General features: G+C 42.7%; 1 protein-coding gene across 1 annotated transcript in view; it reads left to right on the top strand.

The window, feature by feature from the left end:
• The window catches only part of dpp6a (dipeptidyl-peptidase 6a), a 319,256-nt gene that overhangs the window by 259,306 nt on the left and 40,658 nt on the right, over nucleotides 1-19,292 (top strand). Inside the window, exon 14 of the mRNA XM_068008292.1 lies at nucleotides 18,132-18,230. Coding sequence (XP_067864393.1) covers nucleotides 18,132-18,230 — 99 coding nt within the window. The remainder of the gene's footprint in view (nucleotides 1-18,131; nucleotides 18,231-19,292) is intronic.

Raw genomic sequence — 19,292 nt, 5'->3', positions numbered from 1 at the left:
TACAGTAGTTATATACATGGAGTGTAGTCAGTATGTACAGGGGTTATATACATGGAGTGTAGTCAGTATGTACAATAGTTATATACATGGAGTGTAGTCAGTATGTACAGGGGTTATATACATGGAGTGTAGTCAGTATGTACAATAGTTATATACATGGAGTGTAGTCAGTATGTACAGGGGTTATATACATGGAGTGTAGTCAGTATGTACAGTAGTTATATACATGGAGTGTAGTCAGTATGTACAGGGGTTATATACATGGAGTGTAGTCAGTATGTACAATAGTTATATACATGGAGTGTAGTCAGTATGTACAATAGTTATATACATGGAGTGTAGTCAGTATGTACAATAGTTATATACATGGAGTGTAGTCAGTATGTACAATAGTTATATACATGGAGTGTAGTCAGTATGTACAATAGTTATATACATGGAGTGTAGTCAGTATGTACAGGGGTTATATACATGGAGTGTAGTCAGTATGTACAGTAGTTATATACATGGAGTGTAGTCAGTATGTACAGGGGTTATATACATGGAGTGTAGTCAGTATGTACGGTAGTTATATACATGGAGTGTAGTCAGTATGTACAGGGGTTATATACATGGAGTGTAGTCAGTATGTACAGTAGTTATATACATGGAGTGTAGTCAGTATGTACAGTAGTTATATACATGGAGTGTAGTCAGTATGTACAGGGGTTATATACATGGAGTGTGGTCAGTATGTACAGGGGTTATATACATGGAGTGTGGTCAGTATGTACAGTAGTTATATACATGGAGTGTGGTCAGTATGTACAGGGGTTATATACATGGAGTGTAGTCAGTATGTACAGGGGTTATATACATGGAGTGTAGTCAGTATGTACAGTAGTTATATACATGGAGTGTAGTCAGTATGTACAGTAGTTATATACATGGAGTGTAGTCAGTATGTACAATAGTTATATACATGGAGTGTAGTCAGTATGTACGGTAGTTATATACATGGAGTGTAGTCAGTATGTACAATAGTTATATACATGGAGTGTAGTCAGTATGTACAGTAGTTATATACATGGAGTCTAGTCAGTATGTACAATAGTTATATACATGGAGTGTAGTCAGTATGTACGGTAGTTATATACATGGAGTGTAGTCAGTATGTACAATAGTTATATACATGGAGTGTAGTCAGTATGTACGGTAGTTATATACATGGAGTGTAGTCAGTATGTACAATAGTTATATACATGGAGTGTAGTCAGTATGTACGGTAGTTATATACATGGAGTGTAGTCAGTATGTACAGTAGTTATATACATGGAGTGTAGTCAGTATGTACGGTAGTTATATACATGGAGTGTAGTCAGTATGTACAGTAGTTATATACATGGAGTGTAGTCAGTATGTACAGGGGTTATATACATGGAGTGTAGTCAGTATGTACAGGGGTTATATACATGGAGTGTGGTCAGTATGTACAGTAGTTATATACATGGAGTGTAGTCAGTATGTACAGGGGTTATATACATGGAGTGTAGTCAGTATGTACAGGGGTTATATACATGGAGTGTAGTCAGTATGTACAGTAGTTATATACATGGAGTGTAGTCAGTATGTACAGGGGTTATATACATGGAGTGTAGTCAGTATGTACAGGGGTTATATACATGGAGTGTAGTCAGTATGTACGGTAGTTATATACATGGAGTGTAGTCAGTATGTACAATAGTTATGTACATGGAGTGTAGTCAGTATGTACAGTAGTTATATACATGGAGTGTGGTCAGTATGTACAGTAGTTATATACATGGAGTGTAGTCAGTATGTACAGGGGTTATATACATGGAGTGTAGTCAGTATGTACAGGGGTTATATACATGGAGTGTAGTCAGTATGTACAGGGGTTATATACATGGAGTGTAGTCAGTATGTACAGGGGTTATATACATGGAGTGTAGTCAGTATGTACAGTAGTTATATACATGGAGTGTGGTCAGTATGTACGGTAGTTATATACATGGAGTGTAGTCAGTATGTACAGGGGTTATATACATGGAGTGTGGTCAGTATGTACAGGGGTTATATACATGGAGTGTAGTCAGTATGTACAGTAGTTATATACATGGAGTGTAGTCAGTATGTACAGGGGTTATATACATGGAGTGTAGTCAGTATGTACAGGGGTTATATACATGGAGTGTAGTCAGTATGTACGGTAGTTATATACATGGAGTGTAGTCAGTATGTACAATAGTTATGTACATGGAGTGTAGTCAGTATGTACAGTAGTTATATACATGGAGTGTGGTCAGTATGTACAGTAGTTATATACATGGAGTGTAGTCAGTATGTACAGGGGTTATATACATGGAGTGTAGTCAGTATGTACAGGGGTTATATACATGGAGTGTAGTCAGTATGTACAGGGGTTATATACATGGAGTGTAGTCAGTATGTACAGGGGTTATATACATGGAGTGTAGTCAGTATGTACAGGGGTTATATACATGGAGTGTAGTCAGTATGTACAGGGGTTATATACATGGAGTGTAGTCAGTATGTACAGTAGTTATATACATGGAGTGTGGTCAGTATGTACAGTAGTTATATACATGGAGTGTAGTCAGTATGTACAGGGGTTATATACATGGAATGTGGTCAGTATGTACAGTAGTTATATACATGGAGTGTAGTCAGTATGTACAGGGGTTATATACATGGAGTGTAGTCAGTATGTACAGGGGTTATATACATGGAGTGTAGTCAGTATGTACAGGGGTTATATACATGGAGTGTAGTCAGTATGTACAGGGGTTATATACATGGAGTGTAGTCAGTATGTACAGGGGTTATATACATGGAGTGTAGTCAGTATGTACAATAGTTATGTACATGGAGTGTAGTCAGTATGTACAGTAGTTATATACATGGAGTGTAGTCAGTATGTACAGGGGTTATATACATGGAGTGTAGTCAGTATGTACAGGGGTTATATACATGGAGTGTAGTCAGTATGTACAGGGGTTATATACATGGAGTGTAGTCAGTATGTACAGGGGTTATATACATGGAGTGTAGTCAGTATGTACAGGGGTTATATACATGGAGTGTAGTCAGTATGTACAGTAGTTATATACATGGAGTGTGGTCAGTATGTACGGTAGTTATATACATGGAGTGTAGTCAGTATGTACAGTAGTTATATACATGGAGTGTAGTCAGTATGTACAGGGGTTATATACATGGAGTGTGGTCAGTATGTACAGGGGTTATATACATGGAGTGTAGTCAGTATGTACAGTAGTTATATACATGGAGTGTGGTCAGTATGTACAGGGGTTATATACATGGAGTGTAGTCAGTATGTACAGTAGTTATATACATGGAGTGTGGTCAGTATGTACGGTAGTTATATACATGGAGTGTAGTCAGTATGTACAGTAGTTATATACATGGAGTGTAGTCAGTATGTACAGGGGTTATATACATGGAGTGTGGTCAGTATGTACAGGGGTTATATACATGGAGTGTAGTCAGTATCTACAGTAGTTATATACATGGAGTGTAGTCAGTATGTATGGGGTTATATACATGGAGTGTAGTCAGTATGTACAGGGGTTATATACATGGAGTGTAGTCAGTATGTACAGTAGTTATATACATGGAGTGTAGTCAGTATGTACGGTAGTTATATACATGGAGTGTAGTCAGTATGTACAGGGGTTATATACATGGAGTGTAGTCAGTATGTACAGGGGTTATATACATGGAGTGTAGTCAGTATGTACAGTAGTTATATACATGGAGTGTAGTCAGTATGTACAGTAGTTATATACATGGAGTGTAGTCAGTATGTACAGGGGTTATATACATGGAGTGTAGTCAGTATGTACAGGGGTTATATACATGGAGTGTAGTCAGTATGTACAGGGGTTATATACATGGAGTGTAGTCAGTATGTACAGGGGTTATATACATGGAGTGTAGTCAGTATGTACAGGGGTTATATACATGGAGTGTAGTCAGTATGTACAGTAGTTATATACATGGAGTGTGGTCAGTATGTACGGTAGTTATATACATGGAGTGTGGTCAGTATGTACAGTAGTTATATACATGGAGTGTAGTCAGTATGTACAGTCGTTATATACATGGAGTGTAGTCAGTATGTACAGTAGTTATATACATGGAGTGTAGTCAGCATGTACAGTAGTTATATACATGGAGTGTAGTCAGTATGTACAGTAGTTATATACATGGAGTGTAGTCAGTATGTACAGGGGTTATATACATGGAGTGTAGTCAGTATGTACGGTAGTTATATACATGGAGTGTGGTCAGTATGTACGGTAGTTATATACATGGAGTGTAGTCAGTATGTACAGTAGTTATATACATGGAGTGTGGTCAGTATGTACAGGGGTTATATACATGGAGTGTAGTCAGTATGTACAGGGGTTATATACATGGAGTGTAGTCAGTATGTACAGTAGTTATATACATGGAGTGTAGTCAGTATGTACGGTAGTTATATACATGGAGTGTGGTCAGTATGTACAGGGGTTACATACATGGAGTGTAGTCAACATGTACAGGGGTTATATACATGGAGTGTGGTCAGTATGTACAGGGGTTATATACATGGAGTGTAGTCAGTATGTACGGTAGTTATATACATGGAGTGTGGTCAGTATGTACGGTAGTTATATACATGGAGTGTGGTCAGTATGTACAGGGGTTACATACATGGAGTGTAGTCAATATGTACAGGGGTTATATACATGGAGTGTGGTCAGTATGTACAGGGGTTATATACATGGAGTGTAGTCAGTATGTACGGTAGTTATATACATGGAGTGTGGTCAGTATGTACGGTAGTTATATACATGGAGTGTGGTCAGTATGTACAGTAGTTATATACATGGAGTGTAGTCAGTACATACAGGGGTTATATACATGGAGTGTAGTCAGTATGTACAGTAGTTATATACATGGAGTGTGGTCAGTATGTACGGTAGTTATATACATGGAGTGTAGTCAGTATGTACAGTAGTTATATACATGGAGTGTAGTCAGTATGTACAGGGGTTATATACATGGAGTGTGGTCAGTATGTACAGGGGTTATATACATGGAGTGTAGTCAGTATGTACAGTAGTTATATACATGGAGTGTGGTCAGTATGTACAGGGGTTATATACATGGAGTGTAGTCAGTATGTACAGTAGTTATATACATGGAGTGTGGTCAGTATGTACGGTAGTTATATACATGGAGTGTAGTCAGTATGTACAGTAGTTATATACATGGAGTGTAGTCAGTATGTACAGGGGTTATATACATGGAGTGTGGTCAGTATGTACAGGGGTTATATACATGGAGTGTAGTCAGTATCTACAGTAGTTATATACATGGAGTGTAGTCAGTATGTATGGGGTTATATACATGGAGTGTAGTCAGTATGTACAGGGGTTATATACATGGAGTGTAGTCAGTATGTACAGTAGTTATATACATGGAGTGTAGTCAGTATGTACGGTAGTTATATACATGGAGTGTAGTCAGTATGTACAGGGGTTATATACATGGAGTGTAGTCAGTATGTACAGGGGTTATATACATGGAGTGTAGTCAGTATGTACAGTAGTTATATACATGGAGTGTAGTCAGTATGTACAGTAGTTATATACATGGAGTGTAGTCAGTATGTACAGGGGTTATATACATGGAGTGTAGTCAGTATGTACAGGGGTTATATACATGGAGTGTAGTCAGTATGTACAGGGGTTATATACATGGAGTGTAGTCAGTATGTACAGGGGTTATATACATGGAGTGTAGTCAGTATGTACAGGGGTTATATACATGGAGTGTAGTCAGTATGTACAGTAGTTATATACATGGAGTGTGGTCAGTATGTACGGTAGTTATATACATGGAGTGTGGTCAGTATGTACAGTAGTTATATACATGGAGTGTAGTCAGTATGTACAGTAGTTATATACATGGAGTGTAGTCAGTATGTACAGTAGTTATATACATGGAGTGTAGTCAGCATGTACAGTAGTTATATACATGGAGTGTAGTCAGTATGTACAGTAGTTATATACATGGAGTGTAGTCAGTATGTACAGGGGTTATATACATGGAGTGTAGTCAGTATGTACGGTAGTTATATACATGGAGTGTGGTCAGTATGTACGGTAGTTATATACATGGAGTGTAGTCAGTATGTACAGTAGTTATATACATGGAGTGTGGTCAGTATGTACAGGGGTTATATACATGGAGTGTAGTCAGTATGTACAGGGGTTATATACATGGAGTGTAGTCAGTATGTACAGTAGTTATATACATGGAGTGTAGTCAGTATGTACGGTAGTTATATACATGGAGTGTGGTCAGTATGTACAGGGGTTACATACATGGAGTGTAGTCAATATGTACAGGGGTTATATACATGGAGTGTGGTCAGTATGTACAGGGGTTATATACATGGAGTGTAGTCAGTATGTACGGTAGTTATATACATGGAGTGTGGTCAGTATGTACGGTAGTTATATACATGGAGTGTGGTCAGTATGTACAGGGGTTACATACATGGAGTGTAGTCAATATGTACAGGGGTTATATACATGGAGTGTGGTCAGTATGTACAGGGGTTATATACATGGAGTGTAGTCAGTATGTACGGTAGTTATATACATGGAGTGTGGTCAGTATGTACGGTAGTTATATACATGGAGTGTGGTCAGTATGTACAGTAGTTATATACATGGAGTGTAGTCAGTACATACAGGGGTTATATACATGGAGTGTAGTCAGTATGTACGGTAGTTATATACATGGAGTGTGGTCAGTATGTACGGTAGTTATATACATGGAGTGTGGTCAGTATGTACAGGGGTTACATACATGGAGTGTAGTCAGTATGTACAGGGGTTACATACATGGAGTGTAGTCGAGGTGTACAGTCGTTATATACATGGAGTGCAATCAACATGTACAGGGGTTATATACATGGAGTGTAGTTGGGGTGTACAGGAATCACATACATAACATCATAGAATCCTACAGCACCGAACAAGGTCATTCAGCCCATCGTGTCTGTGCCGGCTCTTTGAAAGAGTTATCCAAATAATCCCATTCCTTTGCACTTTCCCCAAAGCCCTGTAAATTTCTCCTTTTCAAATATTTGTCCAATTCCCTTTTGAAGGTTACTGTTGAATCTGCTTCCGTCACCTTTTCCGGCAGTGTATTCCAGATCATCACAACTCGCTGCGTAAAAAAATTTCTGCTCATTTCCCCTCTGGATTGTTTGCCAATTATCTAAAATCTATGTCCTCTCGTTTCCGACCCTTCAGCCAATGGAAACAGTTTCTCCCTATTTACTCTATCAAAACCCCACATGATTTTGAACGCCTCTATTAAATCTCCCCTTAACCTTCTCTGCTGTAAGGAGAACAATCCCATCTTCTCCAGTCTCCCCACAAAACTGAAGTCTCTAATCTCTGGTACCATTCTGGTAAACCTTCTCTGCACACTCCCCGAGGCCTTGACATCCTTCCCAAACCAGGAGGCTTTGGTCTTGCCAATGGAGTTAAAGGAGTGAGAGAAAGAGAGACACCTTGTCCATGAGCAAAGGCACAGGAGATTCGTTGAACCTAAAAGGATGTTTTTAACCGACAGGTCCTATCGATTAGCACGGTATAATCCAGGGTTTTTGGAGTTGGCATTAGGCTATGGGACATGTCCGACTTGCTCATTGGTGACATGATACATAGAAACATAGAAACATAGAAAATTGGAGCAAGAGTAGGCCGTTCGGCCCTTCGGGCCTGCTCCGCCATTCAAAATGATCATGGCTGATCGTCTAACTCAGTACCCTGTTCCCGCTTTTTCCCCATATCCCTTGATCCCTTTAGCATTAAGAAATATATCTATCTCCTTCTTGAATACATCTAATGACTTGGCCTCCACTGCCTTCTGTGGTAGACAATTCCACAGGTTCACCACCCTCTGAGTGAAGAAATTTCTCCTCATCTCGGTTCTAAATGGCATACCCCGTATCCTGAGAATGTGACCCCTGGTTCTAGACTCCCCAGCCACAGGGAACATCCTCCCTGCATCTAGTCTTTCTAGTCCTGTTAGAATTTTATATATTTCGATGAGATCACCTCTCATTCTTCTAAACTCTAGTGAATATAAGCCTAGTCGACCCAACCTCTCCTCATACGTCAGTCCTGCCATCCCAGGAATCAGCCTGGTAAACCTTCGTTGCACTCCCTCCATGGCAAGGACATCCTTCCTCAGATAAGGAGACCAAAACTGCACACAATACTCCAGATGTGGTCTCACCAAGGCCCTGTATAAATGCAGTAAAACATCCCCGCTCCTGTACTCAAATCCTCTTGCAATGAAGGCCAACATACCGTTCGCCTTCCTAACTGCTTGCTGCACTTGAATGCTCGCTTTCAGCGACTGGTGTACAAGGGCACCCAGGTCTCGTTGCACCTCCCCTTTTCCCAATTTATCACCATTCAGATAATAATCTGCCTTTCTGTTTTTACAACCAAAGTGGATAACCTCATATTTATCCACATTATACTGCATCTGCCATGTTCTTGCCCACTCACCCAACCTGTCTAAATCACATTGGAGCCTCTTTGCATCCTCCTCAGAACTCACATTCCACCCCTTCCAAGAAAAGAATAGGGTCACTTTTGTGAGACATCTGCCCTTGTTGCAATCGAGTCTAACTGTGCCCTTTGTCATGCCACAAAATATGCAAAAAAATAGTGAATCTGATCTCTGGTTAATGTACCATAGTATATGGTACAATTCTAAAGGGGATGTAGGAACAGATGGGGGGTACACATGCAGAAATCTTTGAAGGTAGTGGGATAAGTTGAGAAGGCTGTTAAAAAAGCATATGGGATCCTGGGCTTTATTAATAGATTGTAAACAATTTTACACCAAGTTATAGTCCAACAATTTTATTTGAAATTCACAAGCTTTCGGAGGCTTCCTCCTTCCTCAGGTGAATGTTGTGAAAATTTCATTTCCACAACATTCACCTGAGGAAGGAGGAAGCTTCCGAAAGCTTGTGAATTTCAAATAAAATTGTTGGACTATAACTTGGTGTTGTAAAATTGTTTACAATTGTCAACCCCAGTCCATCACCGGCACCTCCACATCATTTATTAATAGAGGCATTGTGTACAAAAGCAAGGAAGTTATGTTAAACCTTTATAAAACACTGGTTAGACTTGAACTGGAGTATTGTGTTCAATTCTGGGCACCACACTTTAGGAAGGATGTCAAAGCCTTAGAGAGGGTGCAGAAGAGATTTACTAGAATGGGTGCCAGGGATGAGGGACTTTAGTTTACCTTTAGTTCATCTTAAATCTGTGTCCTCTAGTTACTGCCCTTCTGCCAATGGAAACAGTTTCTTCTTATTTACTCTAACAAGATTGTTCATGATTCTGAACACCTCTACCAAATCTCCCCTTAACTGTCTGTGTTTTGTTAAAATCATGTAACACTGTCAGTTAATGCCCTAGTAATATAAAGGTTTTTAATTTATTTTCAATACAGTGAATGGGAGGGTTAGTGATAGCATGCTACTGGTGACAGTTACCTTTAGTGGTGCAATGAATATAAATTACGTGGCAGTAGTTATGTCAACCATGTTTGTAGAGAGAACATCAGTGATGGGAATCATGTAAGTTACAGATACAAAATGTAATAAAAAAGGCTAATTGAATGTTGGTCTTTACCTCGGGATTGGAATACAAAAGTGAGGAAGTGATGCTTCAGTTCTACAGAGCCTTGGACAGACCCCAGTTGGAGTACTGTGTTCAGTTTTGGGCACTACATTTCAGGAAAGATATATTGGTCTTGGAGGGCGTGCAGCGCAGAGTCACCGGAATTATACCAGGGCTTAAAGGGTTAAATTATGAGGACTGGTTGCGTAGACATGGCTTGTATTCCCTTGAGTTCAGAAGGTTGAGGGGTGATCTAATCAGGCTGTTTAAAATGATAAAGGGATTCAATAGGGTCGATACAGAGGAACTATTTCCACTGGTGGGGGAATCCAGAACATGGGTCCAAAATCGTAAAATTAGAGCCAGGTCGTTTAGCAGTAAAATCAGAAAGCACTTTTTCACGCAAAGGATAGTGGAAATCTGGAACTCCCTCCCCTAATAAACACTGTGGATACTGGGTCAATTCAAATGGTCAAGACTGAGATCATTGGATCTTTGTTAGGTAAGGGATCTGGAAGAAAGGCAAATAAATGCAGTTGAGGTACAGATCAGCAATGATCTGATTGAATGGTGGAACAGGCTCAAGGGGCTGAATGGCCTACTCCTGTTCTCAGTCAATTACACCGCAAGGCAACAGAACGAAAGACAGCTCTGGTGTATTATTACCGAGTGTACTGACCGATGGAGAGGCTTGCTGTTATACATACAAGCATGCACTCATGCGCGCACACACAAACGCCAGCACACGCACGCACTTAGCATTGGATTTTCCTGGTCTCGCCCCGAGAGCTTCAGGGCGGGACTTCAGACTGCTTCGCCGGCTCAATTTCCTGGACTGAGGTCATTAGTTATTCATGACGGGCTCCCAGAGCGATTCCCACCAGCTAGTGATCCCACGGAGAATCCAGCTGGTGCTGCAGCAGGACCGCCACTGCCTCACCTGAAGAGGTGGGAGCAACATCACAGGAGCCTCAGGGCCCCGAGGAATGGAGCAGCACAGTGACTGACGGTTTCACCCGACACTTAGGCCTTCACCAGGTAAAGAAAGATAGAAAGAACTTGCATTTATATAGTGCCTCTCACGACCTCAGGTCATCCCAAAATGCTTTACAGCCAATGAAGTACTTTTGAAGTGTAGTCAATGTTGTAATGTAGGAAACGCGGCAGCCAATTTACTCACAGCAAGCTCCCACAAACAGCAACCAGATAATCTGTTTTAGGTGTTGGTTGAGGGATAAATATTGGCCAGGACACTGGATAGAACTCCCCAGCTCTTCTTCGAAATAATGTCATGGGATTTTTTTACGTCCACCTGAGACGGCAGACAGGGCCTCGGTTTAACATCTCATGCGACACCCCCGACAGTGCAACACTCCCTCGGTACTGTACCGAAGTGTCAGCTTAGATTTTTGTGCTCAAATCTCTGCAGTTGGACTTGAACCCACAACTTTCTGACTCAGAAGCGAGAGTGCCACCACAGAGTGATCTGTTGGCTCTCTTTCACCTCCTACCCACTAAAGCCACGGCTGACACCGTAATGGGAGAACAATTCAGGTCAGGGCAGCAAGGTGGCACTGGGCCTTCCCGCCCAATTCCACCGCCTCTTTTCACCAGCCTGATTTCAGGAGGGTTGGCAGAAAACGATCCAGCCCGTGGTTTCCAGCAGCAGTTAGGAGTGGGAATCCTTGCTGATGTTTAACCTTCAGACTAGAGAAAGATTTCTATCCATTGTTTGTTGTCCTCAAAAAAAAAACAAATCTGCCACGTTGTCAGCTAAAGTTTTAAATCCTATTTTGTTGCATTCGGTATGTCCTTGCTCATCAATGCACTGAAGCATTTCCCTTTGCAGTCATTTTAATCAGCTTATTATTTTCTTTAGAAATTTTTGAACAGAATAAAGCAACACAATGTGATATAAATTAACCCTAGGAAGTGCAAAGAAACGTGGTCTCCTTGAATGTAACTGTCTCTGTGCGTCATGATCAGAGACTTGTTCTGGAATTCTATCATTGCCCTTGTACATTATGTCTAATTAACTTTTTTTCTCTCTCGATGTTTACCTCAAATGAACAATTTCCTTTGCGATAATATGTGAACTTTTTTCAGCAAATAAATGTCACACATAACATCTGTGAAGCATTTCTCTCAAATGCCTCTAATCAATTATTGTACAGAATTCATGACGTTTTATTGAAGGTCACAGAACCACTTGACATCTTATTTTTATTCTTAACGGAGTTTCCAGTCAGACAGATGTCGATGTTTGCCCTTCAACCAGGCGTGCAGCCAGCATCTTCCACTACAAAACATTCCCGTGGTCCCATGAAAAGCATTGTCGTGAGCCCATGCAAACAATAACAATAACTTGCATTTATATAGCGCCTTTAACGTACTAAAACATCCCAAGAGGCTTCACGGGAGCATAATCAGACTAGAATTGACACCGAGCAAAAGATGGGCAGGTGACCAAAAGCTTGGTCATAGAGATAGGCTTTAAGGAGCATCTTAAAGGAGGAGAGAGAGGTGGCGAGGTGGAAAGATTTAGGGAGGGAATTTCAGAGCTTGGGGCCCAGACGGCTGATGGCACAGTTGCCAATGGTGGGGCGAAGGAAGTTGGGGATGCACAAGAGGCCAAAATTGAAGGAATTTAGAGTTCCCGGAGGGTTGTAGGGCTGGAGAAGGTTACAGAGATAGGATGGGGCAATACCATGGAGGGATTTGAACACAAGGGTGGGAATTTTAAAATCAAGGCATTGGTGGAACAGGAGCCAATGTAGGTCAGTGAGCACAGGGGTGATGGGTGAACGGGACTTGCCCCAAAAGTACTACCTAGGCTAAAATTACTCATGCTGCAAGCAGTTAGTTCCATGGAAGCACCCATGATCCAGTTTTCTTGGCACATGCAGGATTCTAGTCCACATTTCACCATGTATGTTGTTAACCATGGCACTGCTTCCATGCTGTGCTTCTCTGGAAGAAATGCATCTATTTCTGGCACTCCTGCACCCCTACCGATGTGCCAATGGGTGTCAGGTCAAATGGGTGCTGCCACTGGGAGTTGTGTTAGGTGGAGGAATGCCCATGGGAGTTGAGGCGGATCAGGTCAAATTGGGCTGCCACAGAGAGTTAAGTTGGGCCTAACAACCAGAATGTGGTCAGGGTTACCAGCAACAATCAAGTTAATAATGAGGATGTGGCCACAACCCCTTAAAACTGTTTACTGCTACATTAGGCTCGATTTTCCCGGGAAATTGCAAGTGCATTGGGGGGGTGGGGGGGGCTCCAAAATCGGTGAAATCCCATTCGGGTTCAGAGCCCGGCTCCAATCCGCCGACTTCCGAGTTCCCCACGGACGCACCTCTGTGCGCGCGGGCATCCCGAATCCGGAAGTCCCGCCGGCAATTAGAGCTGGCGGGATGATAGTTAAAGAACCAAATGTACCTCATTCAGGTACTTAAAGTGCTTTACTTGTGACATAGTAGGTAGTTAGAACGATTTTTAACTTATCTGGGCGGCTTTCCCACGGCTTCTGATTCACATCTGGTGAAACCAGGTCTGAAGGGCTGGATCAGACAAAAAGAAACAAAATAAATTAAATAAAAAACCATTTCATGAAGTTAAAACACAAAATCAACCTACCTTTCCACACTACTCCGATATCCGATGTCTCCCTCTCCGATCTCCCCCTCTTCACCCCCCCCGATTTCCCCCGATCTCCCCTTCTTCACCCCCCCCCCCCGATGTCCCCCGATCTCCCCTTCTTCACCCCCCCGATCTCCCCCTCTTGACCCTCCAAAGTCACCCCCGATCTCCCCCTCTTCACCCCCCCTGATCTCCCGTTCTGCACCCCCCGATATCCCCCCGATCTCCCCTTCTTCATCCCCCTCTACTCCCAATCTTCCCCTCTCCCCCCCCAATCTTCTACTCTCCCCCCCATCTTACCCTCTCCCCCCCGATCTTCCCCCTCCCCCCCGATCTTCCCCTCTCCTCCCCGATCTTCTACTCTCCCCCCCATCTTCCCCTCTCCCCCCTGATCTTCCCCCTCCCCCCCGATCTTCCCCTCTCCTCCCCGATCTTCCACTCTCCCCCGCCCCCCCCTGATCATCCACTCTCCCACCCACCCGGGTCTTCCAATCCAGCGCCGGATGACGTCTCGCTCTCAATCTTTCTCTCCCCCCCCTCGCGTTGCAGCTCCTGACGGCAGCCAGCCTGTCAATCACCGACACACTCCCTCCCCCACCCCCCCGCTGTCAATCCACCACCATTTCAGAATTGAGCCCATTGTGTTTGTTTGTCATCTATCCTGCCACCATCCCAGGCTAAAAATACTCACAACATATCTTGATCAGGCTATCCCTTACACCCTGATTGGTAAAGCAGGATTTATCAAATGTTGCTTGGTCACTTGACAGGTGAATGGATGAATCCCTGATAATATGTTCTGAAGAGATGGCTTAGGGGGAATGGTATTCAATTATTCAAGATCTTTAAGGGAATAGGTAAATTGAGCAGTGATAATGTGTTCAAGATTGCCACTAACTCTTGAACCAAGGGTCATAGGAGCAAGCTTAAGCACATTAATAGTTCACATTCAACTATTCCTTTACCCAGAGAGCGGTTGGAATGTGGAACTCACTACCACAAGGAGTAGTTGAGGCGAATAGCATAGATGCATTTAAGGGGAAGTGAGATAAACACATGAGGGAGAAGGGAATAGAAGGATATGCTGATAGGGTTAGATGAAGTAGGGAGGGAGGAGGCTCGTGAGGAGCATAAAGACTTGCATGGACCTGTTGGGCCGAATGGCCTGTTTCTGTGTTGTACATTCTATGTTATACTTTAAGCAAAGGATGATGAATGTGTGGCTCGGAGGCAGTGGTGTGGACTGTAGTTTTTTTTCCAGCCCTGTACTTCTCTATGTCCCCCTTTATTCATGAAAACAACAAAATACACCTGAATGAGGAAATGGAACCCAAATATATATTTCTTTACTTTGATTCTAAAATGCTGTTACAGCCCTTAAAGGAAAAAGAATTATTCCAGAGAACTGGAAAAAACATTCACACCTTCGCACTGGAAATTTTTAATATTTAGACATATTGCTTCCACTGTGATTATTTCACGATTCAAATTTTTTTTTTTGCTTATAAGCAAGAGCCCGAGGGCTATGAAACCTTTTCTGGGCTGTAAATCTTCCTTCTGTCAGAAGAGTGACAAAGTAATCTTTCTTTCTTCAGATAATGACTTTTTCAGCCTTTGGAGACAAAACAATAGTCATAGTTCTATCTTAAAATGGGTGTTCACTCAAAAAAAATAGTCGGGATTAGAGGACTGAAGGACGCAGATTTCTGGCAATGTGATGGAGTGGGGCACATCGTAAGCACTAAACTTTAAAGGAACATTTTTATTTTATTCTTTTTACCTTATGTTTCATGGACATAATAATGTCATGCACAAAACACATTCAATTTCCATTTATGTAGTGCCTTTAACGTTAAAATAAGTCCCATCACAACTCATAGATAGACATATGAAAAGCAAATGCTGTGCCAGGAAAGAGACGGGTTTGAGAAGGTTTTTGAAGGAGGAGCGAGAGGAGTAGAAGGTTTTGGGAGGGAATTCTAGAGAGTAGGACTTAGGTGGCTGAAAGGTCTTCACCCACTGGTTGGACAAAGGGTGGGGTGGATGCACTGGAAGCTGAGGGTTCGGGAGGTTATAAAGCTGGGGGAGATAGGGCTGGCGCATGGCTATAGAGAGATTTAAATACAGGGATGAGGCTGAGAGGGAACCATTGATGATCTCAGCTAATATGGGGGCCAGAAAGCAGATTTGGCTGGTCAAGTGTTGAGTGCAAAGGGAGCAGAAGATGAGTCTTATGGATGAGATAAGCTTGGAGAGGGCGGAGGGGAAGATGGGGGAGAAGCTGCAGAGAGATGGGGGCTCAGGGCTAGTGTGGGTGTGGAACTGGGGGGGGGTGAGGGCTGGGGTGGGCTGGGGAAGGGGGTGGGGATAATGCAACTGTGGTACTGCACAAATGGCGTTAGTTTTGCTGATGAAGAAATCTACAAATTGCTCGCACTTAGTGTTTGAAGTGTGGATGTTGGATGTTGAATAAAGGAAGCTACAGTTGGCGGTATCACTTTAAATAAAGCGGGAGGGGCATTGATCCTGGAGTAGTGGACCATTTAAGAAAAGTAGAGTGAGGCATGGTGGAGCTTGATGTGGTCAAGCTGGATCTGGCGATGGTTGGCTCAGCATAAGGTATGCACACATTTACACTCTCGAGTATTCTTGCTTATGTACTTGGGTGTAATTTGTTTCTGTCATGTTCTGCCCCCCCCCCCCCCACCCCCATCCCCAAGCAGGTAGGATCCCAACGCTGATAAAAGCATAGAGGAATAGAGTGCACTTGCCGTTTTAAATATTACAGCAGACGTTCCTTGTGTCGCTCCCCACCCCGCCCCTGACAGTAGACAAGATCAGTGCATCCGATCATAGGAACATAGGAACAGGAGTAGGCCATTCAGCCCCTCGTGCCTGCTCCGCCATTTGATAAGATCATGGCTGATCTGTGATCGAACTCCATAAACCTTTGGTTGCCAAAAAGCTATCTATCTCAGATTTAAATTTAGCAATTGAGCTAGTATCAATTGCCATTTGCGGAAGAGAGTTCCAAACTTCTACCACCCTTTGTGTGTAGAAATGTTTTCTAATCTCACTCCTGAAAGGTCTGGCTCTAATTTTTAGACTGTGCCCCCTACTTCGAGAATCCCCAACCAGCGGAAATAGTTTCTATCTATCCGCCCTATTCGTTCCCCTTGATATCTTATAAACTTTGATCAGATCACCCCTTAACCTTCTAAACTCCAGAGAATACAACCCCAATTTGTGTAATCTCTCCTCGTAATTTAACCCTTCAAGTCCGGGCATCATTCTAGTAAACCTACGCTGTACTCCCTCCAAGGCCAATATGTCCTTCCGAAGGTGCGGTGCCCAGAACTGCTCACAGTACTCCAGTTGTGGTCCAACCAGGGTTTTGTATAGCTGCAGCATAACTTCTGCCCCCTTGTACTCTAGTCCTCTCGATATAAAGGCCAGCATTCCATTAGCCTTATTGATTATTTTCTGCACCTGTTCATGACACTTCAATGATCCATGTACCTGAACCCCTAAGTCCCTTTGGACATCCACTGTTTTTAACTTTTTACCATTTAGAAAGTACTCTGTTCTATCCTTTTTTGATCCAAAGTGGATGACCTCACATTTTCCTACATTGAATTCCATTTGCCACAGTTTTGCCCATTCACCTAATCTATCAATATCTCTTTGTAATTTTATGTTTTCATCTCCACTGCTTACAATGCCACCAATCTTTGTGTCATTGGCAAACTTAGATATGAGATTTTCTATGCCTTCATCTAATTCCTTAATAAATATTGTGAATAATTGAGGCCCCAAGACAGATCCCTGCGGGACTCCACTAGTCACATCCTGCCAATGTGAGTACCTACACATTACCCCTACTCTCTGTCACCTTCCTAACCAAGTCTGTACTTTTCCCTCGATTCCATGGGCTTCTATCTTAGCTAACAGTCTCTTATGTGGGACTTTATCAAATGCCTTCTGGAAGTCCTTATAAATAACATCCAATGACATTCCCCTGTCCACTACTTTAGTCACCTCTTCAAAAAATTCAATCAGGTTTGTCAGGCACGATCTACCTTTCACAAATCCATGCTGGCTCTCTCTGATTAACTGAAAATTCTCGAGGTGTTCAGTCACCCTATCCTTAATTATAGACTCCAGCATTTTCCCCACAACAGATGTTAGGCTAACTGGTCTATAATTCCCCGGTTTCCCTCTCTCTCCTTTCTTAAAAAGCGGTGTGACATGTGCAATTTTCCAATCTAGAGGGACAGTTCCTGAATCTAGAGAACGTTGAATGATCAGCGTTCAACCGGAACATCCTGAGGGGGTGGTGGGGGATGTTGGAGCTCTCAACGATAGCGCCGGGATCCCACAGACCCTCCCGGTTGGCAGGGATTCAGGGCGAGGCCACGGTGCCAAGAGTTCCTGGCAACCTTGCACTCAGGAGCCTAGCTAATTCAGTAGGTGCCAGGTGTTGAAAGTGCTCCATAACCCAGACCTAACATCCCTCACCTTGATAAGAATGACCAAAGAATGGATTCAAGATTAAGTGAATGAATTAGCAGCTCCGTCACAATAGCACTCTGCAAGGAATGTCTCAGGAATGTGTTGCACATCTCGACAATAACATTGCACAGCTTGATTACACCCCAAAACGCAATACCTGCTGGATTAGGCAAAAAGCCATTTTAAGATCTAACTCTCTCTTTCTTTCCCCTTCAGATTATTTTGTGTTGGAGAATAACGACAAAGTGCAGAACGCCACTGAGAGCAAGCAAATGCCCAAAATAGACTTCAGGGAAGTTTTGATAAAGGATTACAGTAAGTATCTGCACATGCAGATGATCAGCAACAGGAATCCCTACTGGTTCTGACTGCCAATGTAATATTAGGCCCGGAGTTATCTATTTTGAAAGGGTTTTTATTGGATTTTATTGGACTCGAAGTAAGACGAACATTGCTCAATAAAATATTGATGTGCTTTAACTATCCTGCAACTTAGATTGTTATCAATCAAGTGTACTCAGAGATTATGAAGATGTGATCTTTACTCAACTTGGAACACATTGCCTGTGGGCCCATTAATAATTTAAGTGTGTCTTGTTGGCTACTTACGCTCACAAACATATATATAAAAACAAATCGACCTTGTGTGTTTGCAAGTTAAATACCCATCCTGTTGCCTTTTAGTTATTGATCTACAGCACTGGTTGCTGCCTACGTGTATTCAGAGTCAGAGAATTTAAGGCAAATAGCTGGCAGCTTGCTGCTGCTTTGTACTGTTGCAAACACAGACTTTATTGATCTGACATTTTTCATAGACCTGAGCAATTCTGTAGAGGACCAGCCATTAGTAACTGAGCACAGCTGAAGTGTAATTGTTAAGATATCCGGGTGGTGCAGTAAACTCGTACACTGAGTTCCTGATCTCCAGTCAGGCCATCTTCGAGAGGGATTTGGGGGTGGGGGGGGGGGGGGGCGGTGGCGGGGGGGAGGGGAAGGAATATCAGATAGTGAGTCAACAAAAGTTTCTGACATGCCCTTGCCAGTGCAGGGCTCGAGTGGCAGAAGCCTTAGGAATGATGCTTAGCGGAGGCCATGCACCAAGCTCTGAGGAATGGTGCATGGCACAGAGGGCCATAGGCAGAGGCCTGCGGAATGGTATACAATATAGAGGCCTTAGGAATGGTGCATGGCACAGAGGGCCATAGGCATAAGCCTGACAGAGGGGGCTCGATTTTAGGGTCGGGTTTCCTGCGGGTTTCCAGCGGGGGGGCCCCGAAAATCCCGATATGAGGTCACATGACCGGATCGCGCCACGATCCCGACCACTTCCGGGTTCCCCGATGACGTGCGGGGCTGCGTGCGTGGGCCCCGCTAGTG

Source organism: Heptranchias perlo, chromosome 2 (assembly GCF_035084215.1).
Source record: "Heptranchias perlo isolate sHepPer1 chromosome 2, sHepPer1.hap1, whole genome shotgun sequence".
Taxonomy (NCBI): domain Eukaryota; kingdom Metazoa; phylum Chordata; class Chondrichthyes; order Hexanchiformes; family Hexanchidae; genus Heptranchias; species Heptranchias perlo.
This window is presented reverse-complemented; position numbering and strand designations above follow the sequence as displayed.